The sequence below is a fragment of the Arachis ipaensis genome, chromosome B8, assembly GCF_059453495.1.
Source record: "Arachis ipaensis isolate K30076 ecotype BB chromosome B8, ASM5945349v1, whole genome shotgun sequence".
In the NCBI taxonomy this organism is placed as follows: domain Eukaryota; kingdom Viridiplantae; phylum Streptophyta; class Magnoliopsida; order Fabales; family Fabaceae; genus Arachis; species Arachis ipaensis.
Window position 1 is genome coordinate 2,003,199 of NC_142443.1, and position 19,187 is coordinate 2,022,385.

The 19,187-nt window shown below is 29.2% G+C and overlaps 1 protein-coding gene across 8 annotated transcripts; it reads right to left on the minus strand.

Moving 5' to 3' along the window:
- Positions 1–7,554: 7,554 nt before the first annotated feature.
- Positions 7,555–13,595, minus strand: LOC107613331 (serine/threonine-protein phosphatase 7). 8 transcript variants are annotated; one of them, XM_021108502.2, is made up of 12 exons: positions 13,420–13,595; positions 13,159–13,316; positions 12,997–13,047; positions 12,745–12,909; positions 12,091–12,654; positions 11,437–11,904; positions 10,966–11,106; positions 10,512–10,616; positions 9,926–9,991; positions 9,472–9,669; positions 9,330–9,401; positions 7,555–7,725 (listed from the first exon to the last, which is right to left on the minus strand). In XM_021108502.2, exons 2-12 carry the CDS (start codon positions 13,312–13,314, stop codon positions 7,621–7,623), a joined length of 2,091 nt encoding a protein of 696 aa, XP_020964161.1. In that variant the 5' UTR covers positions 13,315–13,316; positions 13,420–13,595; the 3' UTR covers positions 7,555–7,620. The 8 variants fall into 8 exon arrangements, 6 of the variants coding, with proteins under 6 accessions (XP_020964161.1, XP_016170768.1, XP_088352116.1 ...); XR_002351734.2 differs by lacking the exon at positions 7,555–7,725 and adding an exon at positions 8,862–9,249 and having other exon boundaries at positions 9,472–9,740; XR_015895934.1 differs by lacking the exon at positions 7,555–7,725 and adding an exon at positions 8,862–9,249 and having other exon boundaries at positions 9,922–9,991.
- Between the last annotated feature and the right edge of the window lie 5,592 nt (positions 13,596–19,187).

Genomic DNA, 19,187 nt, shown 5'->3' on the forward strand with positions numbered 1-19,187 from the left:
ACCTATATTTATTCTACGAGTATACATATAATACAATGATTCAGTCAATTGGTCAAACCAAGTTGAATGCGAATAATAGTTCCAAAATTGTTGTGAGGACTCAAACATCATAGCTTCTAAGTTATAAAACTTCAGAAAATATGTCTGTCCTAACTTGGTATTTGAATAATTATAAGTTTTATAATTACAAGTTTTGTTTTCTCTTGAGACGGATTGAGGAATCACGGATCAATACCAATCAATTTATAATGATATTATTAACACAGCTCAATCTATTAGTAGATTGCATTATTATCTTAACGTGCATGACATTAGTGGTTGTTAGTGCTGTCATCAATTTAAATTGTGCATTTGTGTGTGACAGTGATAATTAGTGTGCAGTCATATTATTTTAGGTTATGCTACGTGTATATTAGAATTAGCTATTAAAATTAGCTACAAGTATAAAATATATGTTAAAATATAAATACACATTAAAAAATAGAAGAACGTTATTTGGACACCAAAATCAGCCACTAATGTATTTATGTATAAATATATGTATAATTTAATTTATTTTCAATGTGTATTTGTATTTTAACATATATTTTATATCGGTGGTGGCTGATTTTAATATACACGTAACATAATTCTTAAAAATAAATTAAACTACATATATTTATACACAAATATATTAGTGACTAATTTTAATGACCAATTTTAATGTACAAATCATATTTTTCTATTATTTTTTACTAGTGGTTATTAGTCTCATATATATTTACTAGAGTTAGTCAACTAAAGTTAGTTTACTCATTCTTTTTACTTATTTTTTAACTCGTATATAAACCGTTTTGATATATTGATTGCGACTTGCATTGAAATTTACTACTATAACAGAATGTGTAGTTTTGTTCATATCTTTCTTTCTTCCCTCATTATTTTCGTTCTATTTTCTTTTCTAATCATATCATCTTCACACACTCACCCAACTCAAACATTTATGACTGAGCTTTTTCAGTTTTCACACATGAAATTATTTGTTAACTCAGTGCCATGTGACACGTGGTAGCTCATGTTGTGATTTTAAGATTGTCAAGAAGTTACACTCACAATTCAATGATGCATCAAAATGCAACAAACGGGAAGGCACAAAAATATTTTGACAACAAAACTTTTGTGTCCATTTATTCTTGACATCAAAGCTAATATTAAAGTCTTAGACTGAAGCAAGAAGTAGCAAGAAGAAAAGAAACGAAAATACTTACAGAAGGGACACAAGCAAAGAAGGGTTATTTAATCAAAGGTAACGAACATCTTTTGTCACATGCAAGTGTCTCTGTGTCCCTATCAACTATTACTCTTCCTACCCTTTCGTTTCTTGGTTCTGCTTCTCAATGCTGACACACGGGCCCTGTTCTCAGTCTCCTGAAATTGAGAAAACCAGCTTGGTTTCTAAAAAGGAGAGAACACGTGAAATAACAAACCAGCCATGAGCCATAATTCTTACCCTTGTTACAACCACATGTTTCAATGCACCAACCAGCTCGAACAAATACTTGTATGCAGACCAGTGCGGCTCCTGTAGAACAAACCTTCGAGTAGGGATTAGCATATTAACAAAGATGCACACAGAAGGCAGAGGTTGAGGCATGCATTCCAATATTTAGTAGACAATACAGCATGATGGCAAAGAGGAAAATCATTTTCTGGGCATTTTATGTCTTAAATCATGCTAAAACTCACCCTTTAAGATAGGTCCTATGCTAAAACTCACATTTATTGATTTATTTATAATGAAATAAGTAAAAAATGTTGTGAGTTAATATTTGGTAGGTGGGTTACAACAGACTCCTCTCTTTCACAGTTGCATCTGTTTTCTTCTATTATTATTGTCGGAAAAGATAGTTAAAAGACATAAATCCTCGTCCATCTGTGTTAATTTATGTTGGTATTCGCTATTATTTTTTTTTGTAATATGAAGGGGCCTAAACGGTCTCTTTATAATCCCTGTAGACATGAGGTGGTTAAACAAGATCTACATATAAACAGTTTCTCTATAGACGTGATACATGACAGAGTTCAATAGCGTTGTTTAATTCATATAGCCGACTCCACTCAGTGCGACAAGGCTTTGTTGTTGTTGTTGTTGTATGAAGGGGCCTAAACATAAAAAACAGAATACAAACTCACAATACGGGGTACTTGACCCCCAATTACATCACTATGTCAGGAGGAGAATCTATAAAATTGTAGCTTTGAGAGAGCCTATAAAGAAAATGGCCCTTCTAATTTCTTCAGCTGTTGGGGTCTTGTACAGTCTTTCATAGCAGCTTCTTTCCAAGTTAGGATATGTACTTTCCATGACTTGGGGTGCAGTAGAAACTGCTTCCTCCCCTTCATTGTTCCTGACCTTCAAAATCCTGTTTCTTCTCCTTCTGATTATGGTTCTGGTGTGGAAATAACGAGTATTTCAATCACCGTTAACCAACCAGATGTCTCTCGATTTCTGCATCCATAAAATCTCTTCCCTGTCTAACATCTCTTCTAGTTCCTTATTGAGTTGTTTTTCGAGATCCTGTATAAAAGGGTTGTTTCCATAGCTTGGTGCAAAAATTATAATATGCGTTAGCATAGTATTTTAGAAAGTATTATATTAAGAGAAATTTCAGTAAGCAATTTTTATGTTTTGTGGTCAGCACTTAATCATAATAAAAAAAAAGTGAGTGATCTTTCATCATTTAATGTAATCTCACACCATTAAAAACGTTATTAATAACTAATTGATAATTACAAAACACAAAAAATTGCTGTCCTTAACACTCCTCTTATATTAATGGAACTCTTAATACATATTGATAAAATCATTAATCAATTAATGTATTATTCTTGCAAAACTACAAACAAATATTTGTATTTAAACTATAAATACTTAACTATAAATTTATATTTAAATATTTATTATATTATAACAAATATTAAAGAGTATAATAAAATAATTACTTATTAATATTTTTTATAGAACTAATTAATACTTTTATTATACTTTTAACATACACAATATTTTATTCTTCTATTTTATACCATATTTTATTATATTATAAAAACTATTAATAAGTACAATAAAACATATTAGTAAATACTATAAAAATATTATTGAGTAATTATTTTATTATACTCATTAATATTTTTTATAATAACATTAAATAGGGTATAAAACGGAAGAGTAAAAATAAATATGATGTAAAATAGAGGAATAAAAAAATAGTCTAGCAAATCACCAAAATCTTGAATGATCTGTGTCTTAGCAAAGAACTAAAAAATTTAAAAAATTTTATATATTAAAAAATAAAAAAAATAAAAAATCAAAACATATTAAAATTATTTAATTTTAATTTAAAATTTATTTAATTAAAAAGACAAAAATATTTTTTTAATGTTAATATTATTTAAATATATTAAAATAAAAGGATCAAAATACCATTTATTTTGTGCAAGCATATTAAAAGAAAAAAAATTCTATGCCATTAATTACTTAAAAATATTTATGAATTTAATTTTAATTTTAAAAATTTATATATTAAAAATATATAATTTATATAATTTTTACCTAACCTTAATTAAACTTCAACCATGATTCACATTTTTTTCTTTTTATTCTTATTTTTTTTCGTTGCAAAATTTTTTTCCTTTTCTTTTTTAGAAATCTAATTTTAATTCGGTATTTAAATCAATGCAAACTGATATAATTGGTCCGGATTTAGTCACAAAAATATATTTATTCGATCTATTTCAAAGCGATCAAATTTAATCAGTTTAATTTTCAATTTCTTCCAAACCCAATCCAAGCCAATTATTACACCCTAGCTTCACGAATTAAACATTAGAAGCAACAATTCTAGTTACAAATTTGGCGATAATGTAACACTATTTTACTTTTTGATTTGTGACTACTTACTTAAAATTATTTTTAAATTTAATTTTAACTATAAAAATCTAAAATTAAATTCAATTAATAACCTAAAATAAATATCTCCAATAAAATCTTTAAAAAAAATTATGCAATACCTCAATGCATCTAAATTTGTTTTCAATATTTTTTCTTTTGAATTATCTTTTGACAAATTAATTTGAAATAATACTTAAAAAAAATATTAATTCTATTCCTAATATATATTTATATATATATCCTAATTAAATGGTATGTTATAATAAAGTTAATTTTTAAAATCATGATGCTAAAGATAAAAAAAAAGTAGTATAAAGACAAGTTTTATGAGATAAATTATAATATCAAATAAATAATTAAAATAAATAAAATTTAAAATTATTAATTAATTAAAATTTATAAACAAATTTAATAATTTTAATAACTTATATACCAATACAACATGTTAAATTCTCAATAGTAAATTATCAAAAAAATCTCAATAATAATTATAATTGTCATTTTATTAAAAATATATTTTAGAAGTTATAATTAATGTATTTGTAGTTTTATAAGAATAATACATTAATTGTTTAATAATTTTATCAATATGCATTAAAAATTCCATTAATATAATACCTTCTAAGATATTATGCCAACACATATTATAATATTAATAATGTAAAGAAATTTCCAAATTCTAAAACTCACACATCAAGCACCTACTAACAACACCAAAACTCACATTTTCACATGAACCTCTACTATTTAACCAATACTTGGTCATCCCTCCTTCCCATTTTCACATCTTTTTTTTTCTTAGCCAACTTAGCTTTGAGATGAGCATTATGCTTTGAGATGAGCATTTTGCTAAATTTCTTCCTCTTTCTTTTGCTTCTCCAACCGTTCCTTTTCTTTTCCAAAAAAATTTTAGTAGTGGAACAAAATTTATATAACATAATAATAATTTTTATAATAAAAATAATATGTGTATATAAAAAATTAAATATTAAATTATTTATTAATTATTATATATCTATATATAAATATATGTATTGTTTAACTTATTTTTAATGTGTATTTTATATTTTAATATATATTTTATACAGATAATTATTTTTTATATACATATAGCATGATTAGTGTTATGATTATATTCTGTTATTGTAAAATATGATTAGTCTTTAAAATATCTAATATACAAATTAAAATATTAAAATAGTCATTTAAATAATAATATATAATTTAAAATTCTATTCTTTTAGGTTTTATATTTTTTAAAAATTAAGTAATTTTTCTCTTTAACACTACCATCAAAATTTCTCTCTTTTCATATATATTACTAAACAATTATTTAAAAATTCACTTCCCAACACAATTAGAAGCCTACTTTTATTGATATTCATAGTTAAAAAAGTTCTTTCAATTAATATAGTTACGCAAAAATTAAAGCTAATTTAAAAAGAAAAAGAACACTAATTTCATTCTAACGAATATCTAATATAAAATTTTTAAATTGACCATTAAATACCAAAAGTTGAATAAAAAATTGTTGTGGAGTCAAATTTAATAATCTAATAAAAACAAATAAACATTATTATCATATGCTACTAAAAAAAATTCCAAATAATAATGGAGACGCTTGCCCCACACCACTGCACCTCAAACTGTCCCTGGTTTCATCTCTGCAGTACTACTTGAACCAATCTCCCATATCTTTCTCATCCCAAGAGGGGAAGGCGGCAACTGCTGCTGTTCAGCACGGCAGTGTCTGTGGCAGAAGTGGCCCCCAATAGCACTATCGCACACAAGGCAAGAACAATGGATGAATCGGTTTGTAACCCTACGAAGTTAACACTACAGCAACTCTAAAATATTCGAAAACTAGGAAATCAAGGTACCCCGTAAATGTAAGTGTGACTAGGCGTATAAGATCAAATCTAAAAAAATCTACAATCATCGTAAGAAATATGATAAAAAAGATGATCATCATAGACACAATTTAAAAAAAAAAAAAGAAAAGTTTAGTTTTATACTTAGACGGCATTTTATTCAGATTAATGAATATCAGCAACGGAACAATGGAAATAAGAACCTATACAGCTAAAAAATGAAAAAGATTGACAGAAAAAAATTAACAATTTTGAGGTCATCTGCATTGTTTAAAATCTAAATATAAATAAATTGTGAATTGTTGACGAATGATTGTTGAGAATTCCGAATTTGATGGATTATATTGAATTTGTTAGCTGGTTATTTTTTATTGTAATGGTGGTACACTTAGTGATTGATTGGAATTGAGTTTAGAGAATAGTTGAAGGATTGAATCTTAAAATGTTAAACTATTTGTTGAAAATTTGAGTTTTGAAGTCAGACGTCAACTTTGAAAGTGAACCGATAACTCAATAGCGTCTGAAATAATAACAAATTAAGAGCTAAGTAGTAAATTATAATAAGTATGATGGTTAAGATTCAATTTTGAAGATTTGGTATTAACTAGAAAATTAGTTATGATTTTTCAAAGATAAATTATGAAATCTAATTTTTTGCATTACTTTTAAAAGAAGTCAAAAATTTTGAAAAGCTATAACTAATTCGGTGATGATCGAAATTGCGTGGGACCAGGATTAAACTTGGAAATTTAGGAAACTAAACTGGAAAATTTGAGGCATTTCCGTTAAATATACAGTTTATGATGAATTTTTAAAGTTAGGTTGATAAATCTGTCCTGCAGCAGAAAAGTTCAAACAGCGTATCAACTTGTTTGTTTTGTTGTAACTTCTCCGAGTTGAGTTTTGGAGCGAAATCACTTTTGCTTTAAAATTTGATTAACTTGGTTTATTGCTCTAAAATTTCATAATTTTAGGAATTAAGGATTGGAAGTTGTGAAATTTTGAAAATTGGTGACCAAAGCTGGAAAGAATCAATTTTTAATAAGTTATGCCTCAACTTTCAATGTTTGTAATTCTTAGAATTGATTAGCAATTGGGTTGCAATCAAGACACGGTCGTTGATTTCAGTTAATATATATTATATATATTTTTTATAATTCAGATCAACGGTTAAAATAACTGGAATACCGATGTATTCGATACACTTAAAAGTTAAAACCCTTCCTATAATACAATGATTCAGTAAATTGGTCAAACCAAGTTGAATGCGAATAATAGTTCCAAAATTGTTGTGAGGACTCAAACTTCATATCTTCTAAGTTATAAAACTTCAGAAAATATGTCTGTCCTAACTTGGTATTTGAATAATAAGTTTTATAATTACAAGTTTTGTTTTCTCTGGAGACGGATTGAGGAATCACGGATCAATACCAATCAATTTATAATGATATTATTAACACAGCTCAATCTATTAGCAGATTGCATTATTATCTTAACGTGCATGACGTTAGTGGTTGTTAGTGCTGTCATCAATTCAAATTATGTATTTGTGTGATAGTAGTAATTAGTGTGCAGTCAATAGTCATATTAGTTTTTATTAGTGGTTGTTAGTCTCGTATGCATCAAAATATTTTGACAACAAAACTTGTGTGTCCGTTTATTCTTGACAGCAAAGCTAATATTAAAAGAACTGGCAAGAAGAAAAGAAAAGAAAATATTTACAGAAGGGACACAAGCAAAGAAAGCTCTTACAGTCACAGGGGTTATTTAATCAAAGGTAACGAACATCTTTTGTCACATGCAAGTGTCTCTGTGTCCCTATCAACTATTACTCTTCCTACCCTTTCGTTTCTTGGTTCTGCTTCTCAATGCTGACACACGGGCCCTGTTCTCAGTCTCCTGAAATTGAGAAAACCAGCTTGGTTTCTATAAAGGAGAGAACACGTGAAACAACAAAGCAGCCATGAGCCATAATTCTTACCCTTGTTACAACCACGTTTCAATGCACCAACCAGCTCGAACAAATACTTGTATGCAGACCCGTGCGGCTCCTGTAGAACAAACCTTCGAGTAAGGATTAGCATATTAACAAAAATGCGCACAGAATGCAGCGGTTGTTAAGGCCTGCATTTCCAATATTATTTAGTAGACAATCTTATTGAGTTGTTTTTCGAGATCCTGTAAAAACGGGTTGTTTCCATAGCTTGGTGCTCTTTGAATTCCGGCCAACCTATTGAGCAGCTTCCTTGTTTTCAGACCCTTCACCATCTCTAAAAAGGGCATAACTGAGACTGTCTTGCTTCTTCCAATTCAACTTAAGAAATTCCTCAAAATCTCGGTGCATATTCCACATCGCCTCATACCTAAAAAGTTTTCTCTCAACTGTATTTGTGGGGGTTCCGGGGTGATGAGTAAAGGATGGTAGTCTGAATTTGATCTTGCTAAGATATCTACTTTTGCGTCTAGAAATTTAACCCTCCAGGCTACATTTGATAAAGCTCTATCCAACCGTTTGAAAACTCTCTCTAAGCCTTCCCATTGGGGTCCTTTCCAAGTGAATTTTGAGCCAACGTAACCTAAGTCAATTAGGCCACAACTTCTAATCCAGCCATCAAATTTCCTACAAGCATTAATATCCACCCTTGCTCCTCCCTTCTTTTCATCTGGGCTAGCAATTTCATTAAAATTCCCAACAAGAAGCCATTCTTCATTGATATTAATCATGTCTTCTGATGGTTATTATTATTACTTCAATAATTGGACCACTAAACAAACACAAAAAACAAGCCCAGCCACTATGGAACCCAACCCACCTATTAGATTAGGTCCCTTTCTTTCACATATTTTTGGGTCTTGTTCACATTTTTTCTTTAAAAATCTCACATCATTATTCAAGAAACTAATTACATGCCAGCTAAAAAAAATTTAATATTTCTCATATTAGACCCATTGCTAATATCTCTCAAGAGGTTTAAGCCAAAAAAAAATCGCAAGCCCCAGCTGAACAGCCCGTCTTTCATGGCAAAAAATTAAGACTTTAATTTTGACAGACCAACACCACATCAATAAAAATATTTATCTTTTATATTGATTGTGTAAATCTTCATCCAAAAAAAAAACAGATGTAATGCACGACTGTGACCCTGTGAGTGCATCAAAATTAAACTCAAAATTGAATGCCTGACCCACAAAACAGAAGAGCCGAAAATATAACTAACGAAAAATGAAAACTTCCCTATTACAGGTTTCATCTTTCTCCTTGTTACGCGGGCCTGTCACGCATCACCACGTGTCCAACTGCAACCACGAAACCAAAAGGCAAACCGCACGTGGGACGCCTCTTCTGGAGGGGCGCTTTCTAAAACTCACCTATCAACTATTACTCTTCCTTCCCTTTCGTTTCTTGGCTCTGCTTCTCAATGCTGACACACGGGCTCTGTTCTCAGTCTCCTGAAATTGAGAAAACCAGCTTGATTTCTAAAAAGGAGAACACGTGAAACAACAAACCAGCCATGAGCCATAATTCTTACCCTTGTTACAACCACATGTTTCAATGCACCAACCAGCTCGAACAAATACTTGTACGCAGACCGGTGCGGCTCCTGTAGACCAAACCTTCGGGTAAGGATTAGCATATTAACAAAGATGCCCAGAGTTGAGTGATAAATGTACCTGTATATTGGGAGGAAGCGGCAAGCCTTCCACCACGGGGGCCCTCGGAACCTGCATAACTTGAGTGCCACCTAAACCATCTCCAAGCTCAACGCTCCAAGATGGTCCATTGTGTATGCCCAACAAACTAAAATCAAAAATGGGTCTCGAGCCACCTGGATATGGTCTTTGAGAAGCACAGAAGGCAGAGGTTGAGGCCTGCGTTTCCAATATTTAGTAGCCAATATAGCATGATGGCAAAGAGGAAAATCATGTTCTGGGCATTTTGTCTTAAAACATGCAAAAAGAAGAAATTATAAATACAGCTCTAAGTCAAAAAGCAGCACAATACTATCTAATTCTATTAGAATTTCCAATGCTATTATTACAGACAAATATACTTCAGTAATTCTTTGTTTATCACGTAAAGAGAAAGCTGAGGAGAACTTATTGGAAAAGTTATTTGCTCACATACTATTTGGGAAGAACTTGGCGCACGCAAGTCCATCTCATCAGCATCAGAATCAACATAAGGATCCACCTGGGAAGCAAGTATCACAAAAGACAGACGCACTTAACAACAGTCGATAAAACCAATTCAATAATTTCCTTTTGTCTTTTAGGTACATCACTTCAGTAATTTTTATTTGGGCCTTGCTAAGGGTACTTGTTAAGCATGTTACAAGTAGTCAAGTAGAAAGTTTAATAGGAAAAGGTAAATTTAATGAAAACATTTGAAGTTTTCTATTCATTGAATGCTACTTTTATTCTCTTGAACAAAATACCCCTAGGTCACCCTTTAGCTAATCCATTCTTAATCACCATTGTCAATGATGCAAAGAAACTTTTTTAAGCACGAAACTCTTGCATAAAGAAAATATTTTTATACCTACAAGTTTCCAAATAAATTATTAGATAACATTTTTAAGTCTTCTCCCAACTTCAATACAAATCTTATTTTCCGACCATTGTGGGTTACCCTCAGCTTGCATTTGATCCCCTACGGTGTAAGAGAATATGCTGTTTAAGCTCTGAATGTTTACTAGATAAGAACTGATTACCGTTGGTCTTTCTGCAGCTTTGAATGAGAAAAAGGAAGGACTTGCAAAATCTGGAGACTGCAATATTGCATATGCTCCTTCATTATTATATCTCTTTTGACCAAACTGCAACATAGAAGACCTTTCAAGAGATATGCTACTTCAGATGCTGCAGATCTCAAATTCCCAATTCCTTGTAGAAAGTTATGTTTTATTAGTCAAACACAATAAGAGCGTGATGCTGTTTTGTTTCAAATCATAAAACACCTCTCTGTAATAATTTCCATTTGCAGAGCTGCTACTAGCTAATAAAATGCAGACAGATTTTGACTGAATTTTCCATCATTTCAAGGTTATGGAGCTTGAAGACATGCATTCCAACATACTAAATTTCCAGGAAAATATAAAAAAAAAAAAAAAACAAACAAACAATAGTATAAACAGAAAAGTGCTAGTTACATATACACATATGAACCTGTGGGTAGTCTGGAGCACTAAAAAGTGTATATAGCTTTCCTGATTCTACATCGTGATCCAAGCTATATCCAATCATCATGTTCCCAAAATCATCCTGACCAGCCCTTGCATCAGGCCCTTCATGTGATCTGATGATCAGCTGTGGAGCAAGAATTGGACACCACAAAGTATTAGCAGCAACAGATTTTCAAGTTAAGGAAAATAAATGAAGTGAAACTAAATCAAGTAAATTATGAACTACAGAATTAGGCCATTTTAAAACCAAGTTGGATTAATCAGTCAAATAATAGTTACTAACTTGTGTCATTCTTCCATAGACATCTAAACACCAACCCATCTAGAATAATGAGTTATGAACCGCAACTTTTAACAGAAAATTTTCAACTTTCGCGAACAAGTTATGCTTAACCTTTATACACCAATTAAAACATAAATATAAGTTTGCAACATTATAATTTTTAAATAATACCTTTAAATTGTGTCGTTTTAAGAAAGCCTCAGTGCAATCAGGACCCCACCATAAACCATACTTTCGACCTGCATTCTCCCTTAGACCATTCCTTTTAGATGGTTTTGACCAGAGGATGTCAGTCAATAATATATTAGGACCTTCATAAGGGGAACCAATACGAGCTCTTTTAACTTCAGATAACTCAGCCAAAGAACCAAGATCCACCCTTTGTGTCTTCCTATGTTTTGGCTTTCGTGAAGGAGCAGAATGTTTGCTACGGAAAAACCCTCCATGAGTAGTATAAACACAGTTTGCTATAACTGAAGCTAACGGAAGCACCTTGAAGCACTCCAAAAATTTGTTGTATACATATTCTCCTTGTTTACCATATTTGGTCCATACTTCGTTCTCAAAACCATACCTTCCAGTGTAATATCTTGATTCATGATTTCCACAGAGCAGATATATTCTGTGAGGCATCAACACCTGAATATGTAATGACATACTTTACATACTAATAAATACTCTGAAGTTATATAATACTAGTATGGTTTCTAGATCTATAACATATTTCTATTTCGTACAATTTAGTTAGTTTTGTTTGTATCATTACTATAATTATTGGCATTCAGGGACATCAACATTTATGCAATTTCACAGTGATAACCATACCTTCCAAGCTAGCAAGACCAAAAGTACTTCAATGCCCCAAGCTCCTTTACCTACATAATTCCCATTGAAAACATAAAATTGGCTCTCCGAGGGCACTCCTGCATGCTTGAAAAGAGACAATAAATCATGAAACTGCCCATGTATATCGCCTACTACGATGACCCTTGAATCTTCTCCTTCACAGTCAACCTCCACACAATTTGGTTCCTCACATAAAATACTGGAAGCAGCATCTGTCAACTTATCCACCAAAATGGTTGGCACAATATTACAAAATGCAGATGGCAACACCTTCTGTGAAACGTGCTCAAATGTGGACATCATATCTTGAACCCATTCTAAAGTGATGCAATCGTCAGGAGGCCACAGAAGAAATTGCTGGAAGCATGATGGCGATAGAGACTCCTGTGCAACATTCATCCCATTTTCAAATCTTAAAACATGTTCCACATCTAACATATCATCATCATTACTCATGCTTTGATCCCCATCAATCAGAGCATCCCCGATCTTACTCGACTCAACAACAGGACTATCTCTCATCCCTTCATCCAAAAGTGCAACCTGTAAAACTGATCATGTACCTTAAACCTAGCCAACTTGGGGAGAATACATTTCAAAGTTACTATAAGATAAGCAGTATAAACCCCTTACTTGTTCTACAAGTAAATTAGGCCTGGTTATTGCAACTCTAGGCTGTTTATCAATAATCCGATGAGCAATTTCTTTCATTCTCAACACTAAATTCATCTGTTGGTCATCCAAGCCTTCGTAAGACATCCTACTCAATAATCGAATGATATCCCTCGATGCACACACCTGTGTCAAGTCAATCGAGACAAACATAAAACATTCATCTAGACAATATCCATAATGAATCCATCTATGCAAAGAAGTAGTTCAAACCATTTTCAAGATGCTGCGGCGCAAGGCACGAATCACATCATTCCTAGTCACCTGCAACAACACCACAATCAAGTGCATTTGCATTGTCATCACTCATCATGGACATAGCAAGGGAAAAGGTATGCATAAAACTTTCTGCAGCTATCTGACCATCTTATTTACCTTCCTATTTTGATCATCAACAACACCGCGTGCAATTTCTCTCATCATTACCAAGGAATGGACTTGCTGGTCATCTAAATTCACCAAAGACATTGAGTTTATTCCGTCCAGGATTTTGTGGCATCCAGTCTTAATTCTCTCTTTGTGAGGATCCATCACTAGAACAAAACCACTACTATGATCATTAACATGTCTCCAGAAAAATCATTACCCAATGCATGTAAAAAACTTTGAAATAACCAGCTAAAGCAAAGAGCGTACCCCTGTTTGGAACTCAAGTAGAAATGAGCTGAGAAACTTCGAGTCGCAATTTAATTTGTTCTATTTTCTGAGATGCATGATCACAAAAGGAAATTAGGGTTTACTTGCTTTGCTGCTGATTCTTACTTCACCGGTTTAGAAGAATCTCCGTGAATCATGACTGACATGATCCCCATCCTCATCATCTCAACTCCATTGATAGGCATGGGAGTCTTTTTTTTTGGACTGAAAGTGATATGAGGCCAAAAATCCCAAGGCCCAAAATAAGGCCCAAAATTTTCCACTGAAGATTAGCCCAATTAAGAATAATGCACAAGATAATCTGGCCCAAAATTAAAATTATTGTCTAGTGATTAAGAAAAAAAAAGTTGTAGCTAAACAATTTTAGAAATTCGAAGATAACAATTTCAATCTAACCAACTAAACCGAAAAATTTAGTCACTGACCAAAAGAAACAAAAAAAAAACCGAATAATTTAGTTGACTAATTTCGTGCAACAAATAGATGCTAATAATTTTGATGTTTTTTTTTTGTGACTTAATAATTTTGATGTTTAATTACTCTATTGATCTTTGTAATTTTACTAAATTTATAATTAGGATTTTATACTTTTTTTTTTAATTTGGTCCTATTTTTTATTTTGTAATGAGGTTCTTCCCCATATAAAAAATGTTAAGTTAACTGAATATTTTTTCGCAAATTGAAGGTATTTACAATTAAGAATCTAATTAGATTTTTTACTATATATTTTTTTACCGTTAATTTTACTGTTTTTGACATGAAAATAACCTAATTACAAAATTAAAAGTAGTGTAAGAATTTAATTAAAAAATATAGAGATCTAATTACAAAATTGATAAAACAACCGATTAACTAAACTTAATTTTGAACCATACTCTAGGTTTTTTTATATATATATTGGCATGTGTCTCCTTTCAATAGGGAAAGTGTCAAGGATCGTGAAGCATTGCTTCAATAACTGAGTCTAGCCTAAACATTATTTCATGCATGCAGTTATTCATATGGAATTTGACCTCTTTGATTCTTCTTCTAGAAAAAATGAATCTTATACCCTAATGAAATAATTATTCGGTATTGAACTTTCATGGAAGGTTCAAGGTTGCATATGAAAAGGAAATGCCATGTCAAAATTCCTTTTTTAAAAGAAACAGTAATATATGCAAAAGATCAACAAAAGTTCATTATCAAATAACAAACAAGCACCAAAAATGACTTTAAATGTGTATGATCGTAAGTTTTTCTACTCTAATAATTAAGATGATGAACAGTATAAATTAACAAGAATGGTAGCTATCGGCGGACAAAAAGACAACAAGTATAAAGTTGGAAAAGTCTAGGGGCAGCAATTTTTGTGTTTTTTGGTCAGCACTTAACCATCAAAATAAAAATGAGTGATTTTCCACCATTAGATGTAATCTCACACTATTAAAAATACTATTAATGGCCAATTGATAATTACAAAACACCAAAATTACTGGTCCCTAGCATTCCTCTATAAAGTTTACTTGTTATTGGCTCCTCTAAAAGGCTTGCAGTATCATAAGATTACTATATACTTTGTAAGGGGAAAAAAAGTGGGAAAAAGTTATTTATATATTAAAAATTAATTATTGATTTATTTATCATATATTTATGTATATAAGTGTGTTATTTTATATATTTTTAATGGAAAAGTATTGTTTTATTCTTTAATGTTTAGATAAAATTCTAACTAAATCACATTTTTAACATTTTAGATGTATTATTTTTATTTTAAAAAGTATCAAACGTCCTATTTCAATCCTAAAAAATTTTAAATAGATTCAATGTTATTCTTCTTTTGTTAACTATTCATATTAATTTTAATAGTAATATTGAACTCATTTAAAAATTTGAGACAAAAATACGACATTTAAAATATTAAGAACCAAATTAAAATTTAATCTAAATATTTTGTAGATTAAAATAATATTTTATCCAAATTTTAATTTATATTTTATATTTTAATATATATTTTAGACTAATAATTAATTTAATAACTTTATTATTTTTTATATATACATAATATAACTGATAAATAAATAAATAAATAAAAATAAGAGAAACAAACACTAGGATGTGATGTAAACGAGAAGTGAAAGCCATGACTACTCTGTCTCAAGTGCTAACACGAATTTCTTATTGCTTTGAGGCCGTGGAAAATGCCTGCACCAAATGGGAAACATAGCACAACACCACCTTAATTTCTTATCTACTAAGTTAGCAAATACATTGGATATGAAAAAAGAAGCATTATTATTTAGAAAATTCCTAGAAATTGTCCTTGTTTGTTGTTATATGGCACTTTTGATTTGAATGGAGTTTAAGATTAAGATTGATATAGACAGAGTAAGACAAATAATATGATTATTATGACAAATAATATGTAAAAGGATTAGATAGAGTAGGACAAATAATATGATTATTATGACGCGTATATAAATTTTTATTATTCCACGAGTTCACACACCATTTTTGATTGATTTTGTTTGTAAGAGCATCTTTCATATCTTGCAGACGTGTTGCCACTTGCATAAATTGAAATCAGGTCGTTCTCTAAATAAAAAATGTTATTCTTGTATCAAAATTAACTATTAAAATTAGTGTATTCGTGTATAAATAATAAATATATATATAATTTAATTTATTTTTAATGTATATTTATATTTCAATATGTATTTTATACTGATCACTCCCTTTGATAACTAAATTTAATATACATGTAACATAAGTATATCTAAATAAGGCTTCGTTTCAATAAATATTCAAGAAATAGAGATTAAGTAATATAATCACCTTTGTTTTTTCTAATCAAAATTTTCACTTCTCTCTAATCATGGAATTCGGTCCTCCTTGAAGTCATAGTGTGCTCTTCTCTCTCTCTCTCTATATATATATTTATTTTCATATGATTAAAATTTTTTTAAAGTTTTTTTTCTTTCCACTGCAAGCAATTATACAAACTAAACCCAAAATACTTTTCTTAAAAGAAAAAATAACTACTGGCTAGCAAACCAACTTTTAAATAATGTATACATAGCATTATAAAGCAAAAATGGTGGGGGGATAAAGAGAACAAAGGGGACATTTATGGTGAGTTCCATGGTATTTTTGTTATAATGCTTAAATTGCCTGACTTCTTTTTAAAGTAAAAAATAAAATATTTAAAATAAAAAATAAATCATATAAAATTTGTTAAATATTATTTATTTACCTTTTTTAGTAACTTAGATACAAAATGATAGGCACCATAGCATTCACTTTCATTAAATTGGATGAAATAATACATTTACGTAGGTTTAAAGATGAAGAAGAATTACAATATTGTTGAATAATGATTTTACAAGGAAATAAAAATCCTTTTTCATCTATTAGTAGACATTTTTCATTATTTTATTTATTAAAGTTATATAATAATAAGAAAGTAAAATTTGTTCAAGATAGTAAGTATATTAATTTTCAATTTGATTAATTTTTAGTATTCAACAAGTGTAATTATTCGTGCTATGTACGTGATAAAATTAAAATTATAATTTTAAATTTTTTTAAAAATTAATTTGAATTATAATAATTTAATTAATAAAAAAGTAACATGTTATGCATTGTTTGTTTTTTTTTTTAATTTAGTTTTAATTGGATTAACTCTAAAATAGTTATTAATCAGTTTTAATAATCTACTTTCTTCATAAATCAAACATATATACTGAATGTGTTCATAAATAATATAGTAATATACTAGTATTTTTACCCGTAATAATATTACAGGAATTAAATTTTTTAAAATTACGGTCCACTTTGTTCTAACAGTATAAATTATACATGGCACAAAAGATTTACCAAATCAAACTACTTTTACAAAAAAAGTCGTAGATACGGTTGATAAAAATTTCTTACTAAAAAGACCAAGGTATCTGTAGATAAAAAATCAAATAATAATTAGATATTAGCTTAAAAAATTATACTGATAGTTATAAAATTAACTAAAAAATTAAGTTTTCTTAAAACAATTGAATCTTGATTCTAACTTTTAAATATAACATTAGTATTCTCTCCAAATTATATGTAATAAATATTTGAAAGAAGAGAAATAAAAATATAGATTAGAAAGATAGGTAGTGAAAATTTAAAACTAAATAAAAAACTAAAAAAATATGTATATAATAATAATAATAATAATAATAATAATAATATTTTTTATTTGAATTATATTATTTTGTTAACTTTGTTTTCTGTAGAACAGAAAGATAGAAAAAATAGAAAATGAGAGAAAAAAGAGAGAAAGATAAAGATGAAGAATGAGAGTAAGAGAGAGAGTGAGAGTTTGTTAATTTTGAAAGAAAAATTTTAATTTTAATTGTAAAAAAAAAATCGGATAACATATTTTGATTTGTCAAATTTCTAATATAAAATATAAATTATATATAGAGTAAAAATGGTAGAGAGAAATGAAAAATAGAGAGAGATAGATAAGAGAATTTAGGAAGGGAGTTTATTAATTTTGAAAAAAATATTTTCTTTCAATTTTAATAAGAGAGTGTCATATGATATATTTGATTATTAAATTAGATAGTAATATATGATACATAATATAGGTATATTTTAATTTTAATTTTAATTTTAATACAATTAAAGAATGTCATGTTGTACATTTTGATTGTCAAATTAATAATTAGTCATTGATATTGATAATGATATATAAAATAGATAGAGTGGTTGAAGGAATGAGAGAAATAGAGAAAGGAAGAGGGAGGAGGGGAGAACTCTTTAATTTTTGAGGAAAAGATTTGATTTCAATTGCAACAAGGGAGTAACATGTGGCACATTTTGGTTGTAAAATTAGTAAGGATGAGAGAAAAACTCTTTAATTTTGGAGGAAATGATTTAATTTCAATTACAATGAGAGAGTGACATGTGGCACATTTTGGTTGTAAGGAGAAAAGGAGAATTCCTTAATTTTTGAGGGAAAGATTTGTTTCCAATTGCAATGAGAAAGTGACATGTGACACATTTTGGTTGTAAAATTAGATATATATAATATAATAGATAGTTAAATTCACCAACAAATATATTGGCTATTATCACACTATAAAATAAATTAAATATAAAGGCTATTAGCACTTATAAATCTATAAAACCGCACTGTATTTGATTCGCGTGCAAGGGTTTGCTTACTAAATAAACTTAAAATATGAACAAAAAATATTTATAAAATGGATCTAGCATCACTTGAAAGAATAATGGAAATTAATCAACTTACCTTATCATCCATGAGAACCATTTCTATGTAAGTCCTTTTGTTCTTGTCAAATTTGAATGGGACTTTTCATAACCTTATAATTCTTGCCTTTATTTTTCAAACATTTTTATTACATAATCTACCATAATTAAAATTTATTTTATTATCTAATTAATCTTGTATCCATACGATATAACTTTATGAAAATGTTATGAATCACAACATTTTTTATTCTACAAAAAAATACTATATATAGCCTTTAGTAATACAAAAATAATTACAAGAATTAATTATTGATATTGATATTAATCACAATTGATTATTGATACCCTAATTTTAATTTTTTAAAATATATTTTACCTGTTTAAAATATAATGCATGTAACGTGTAGATTTATTATTATTATTATTATTATTATTATTATTATTATTATTATTATTATCAAATTAAATGGGTTACTATTAATGTGTACATCAATCATCTCCTAATAAAA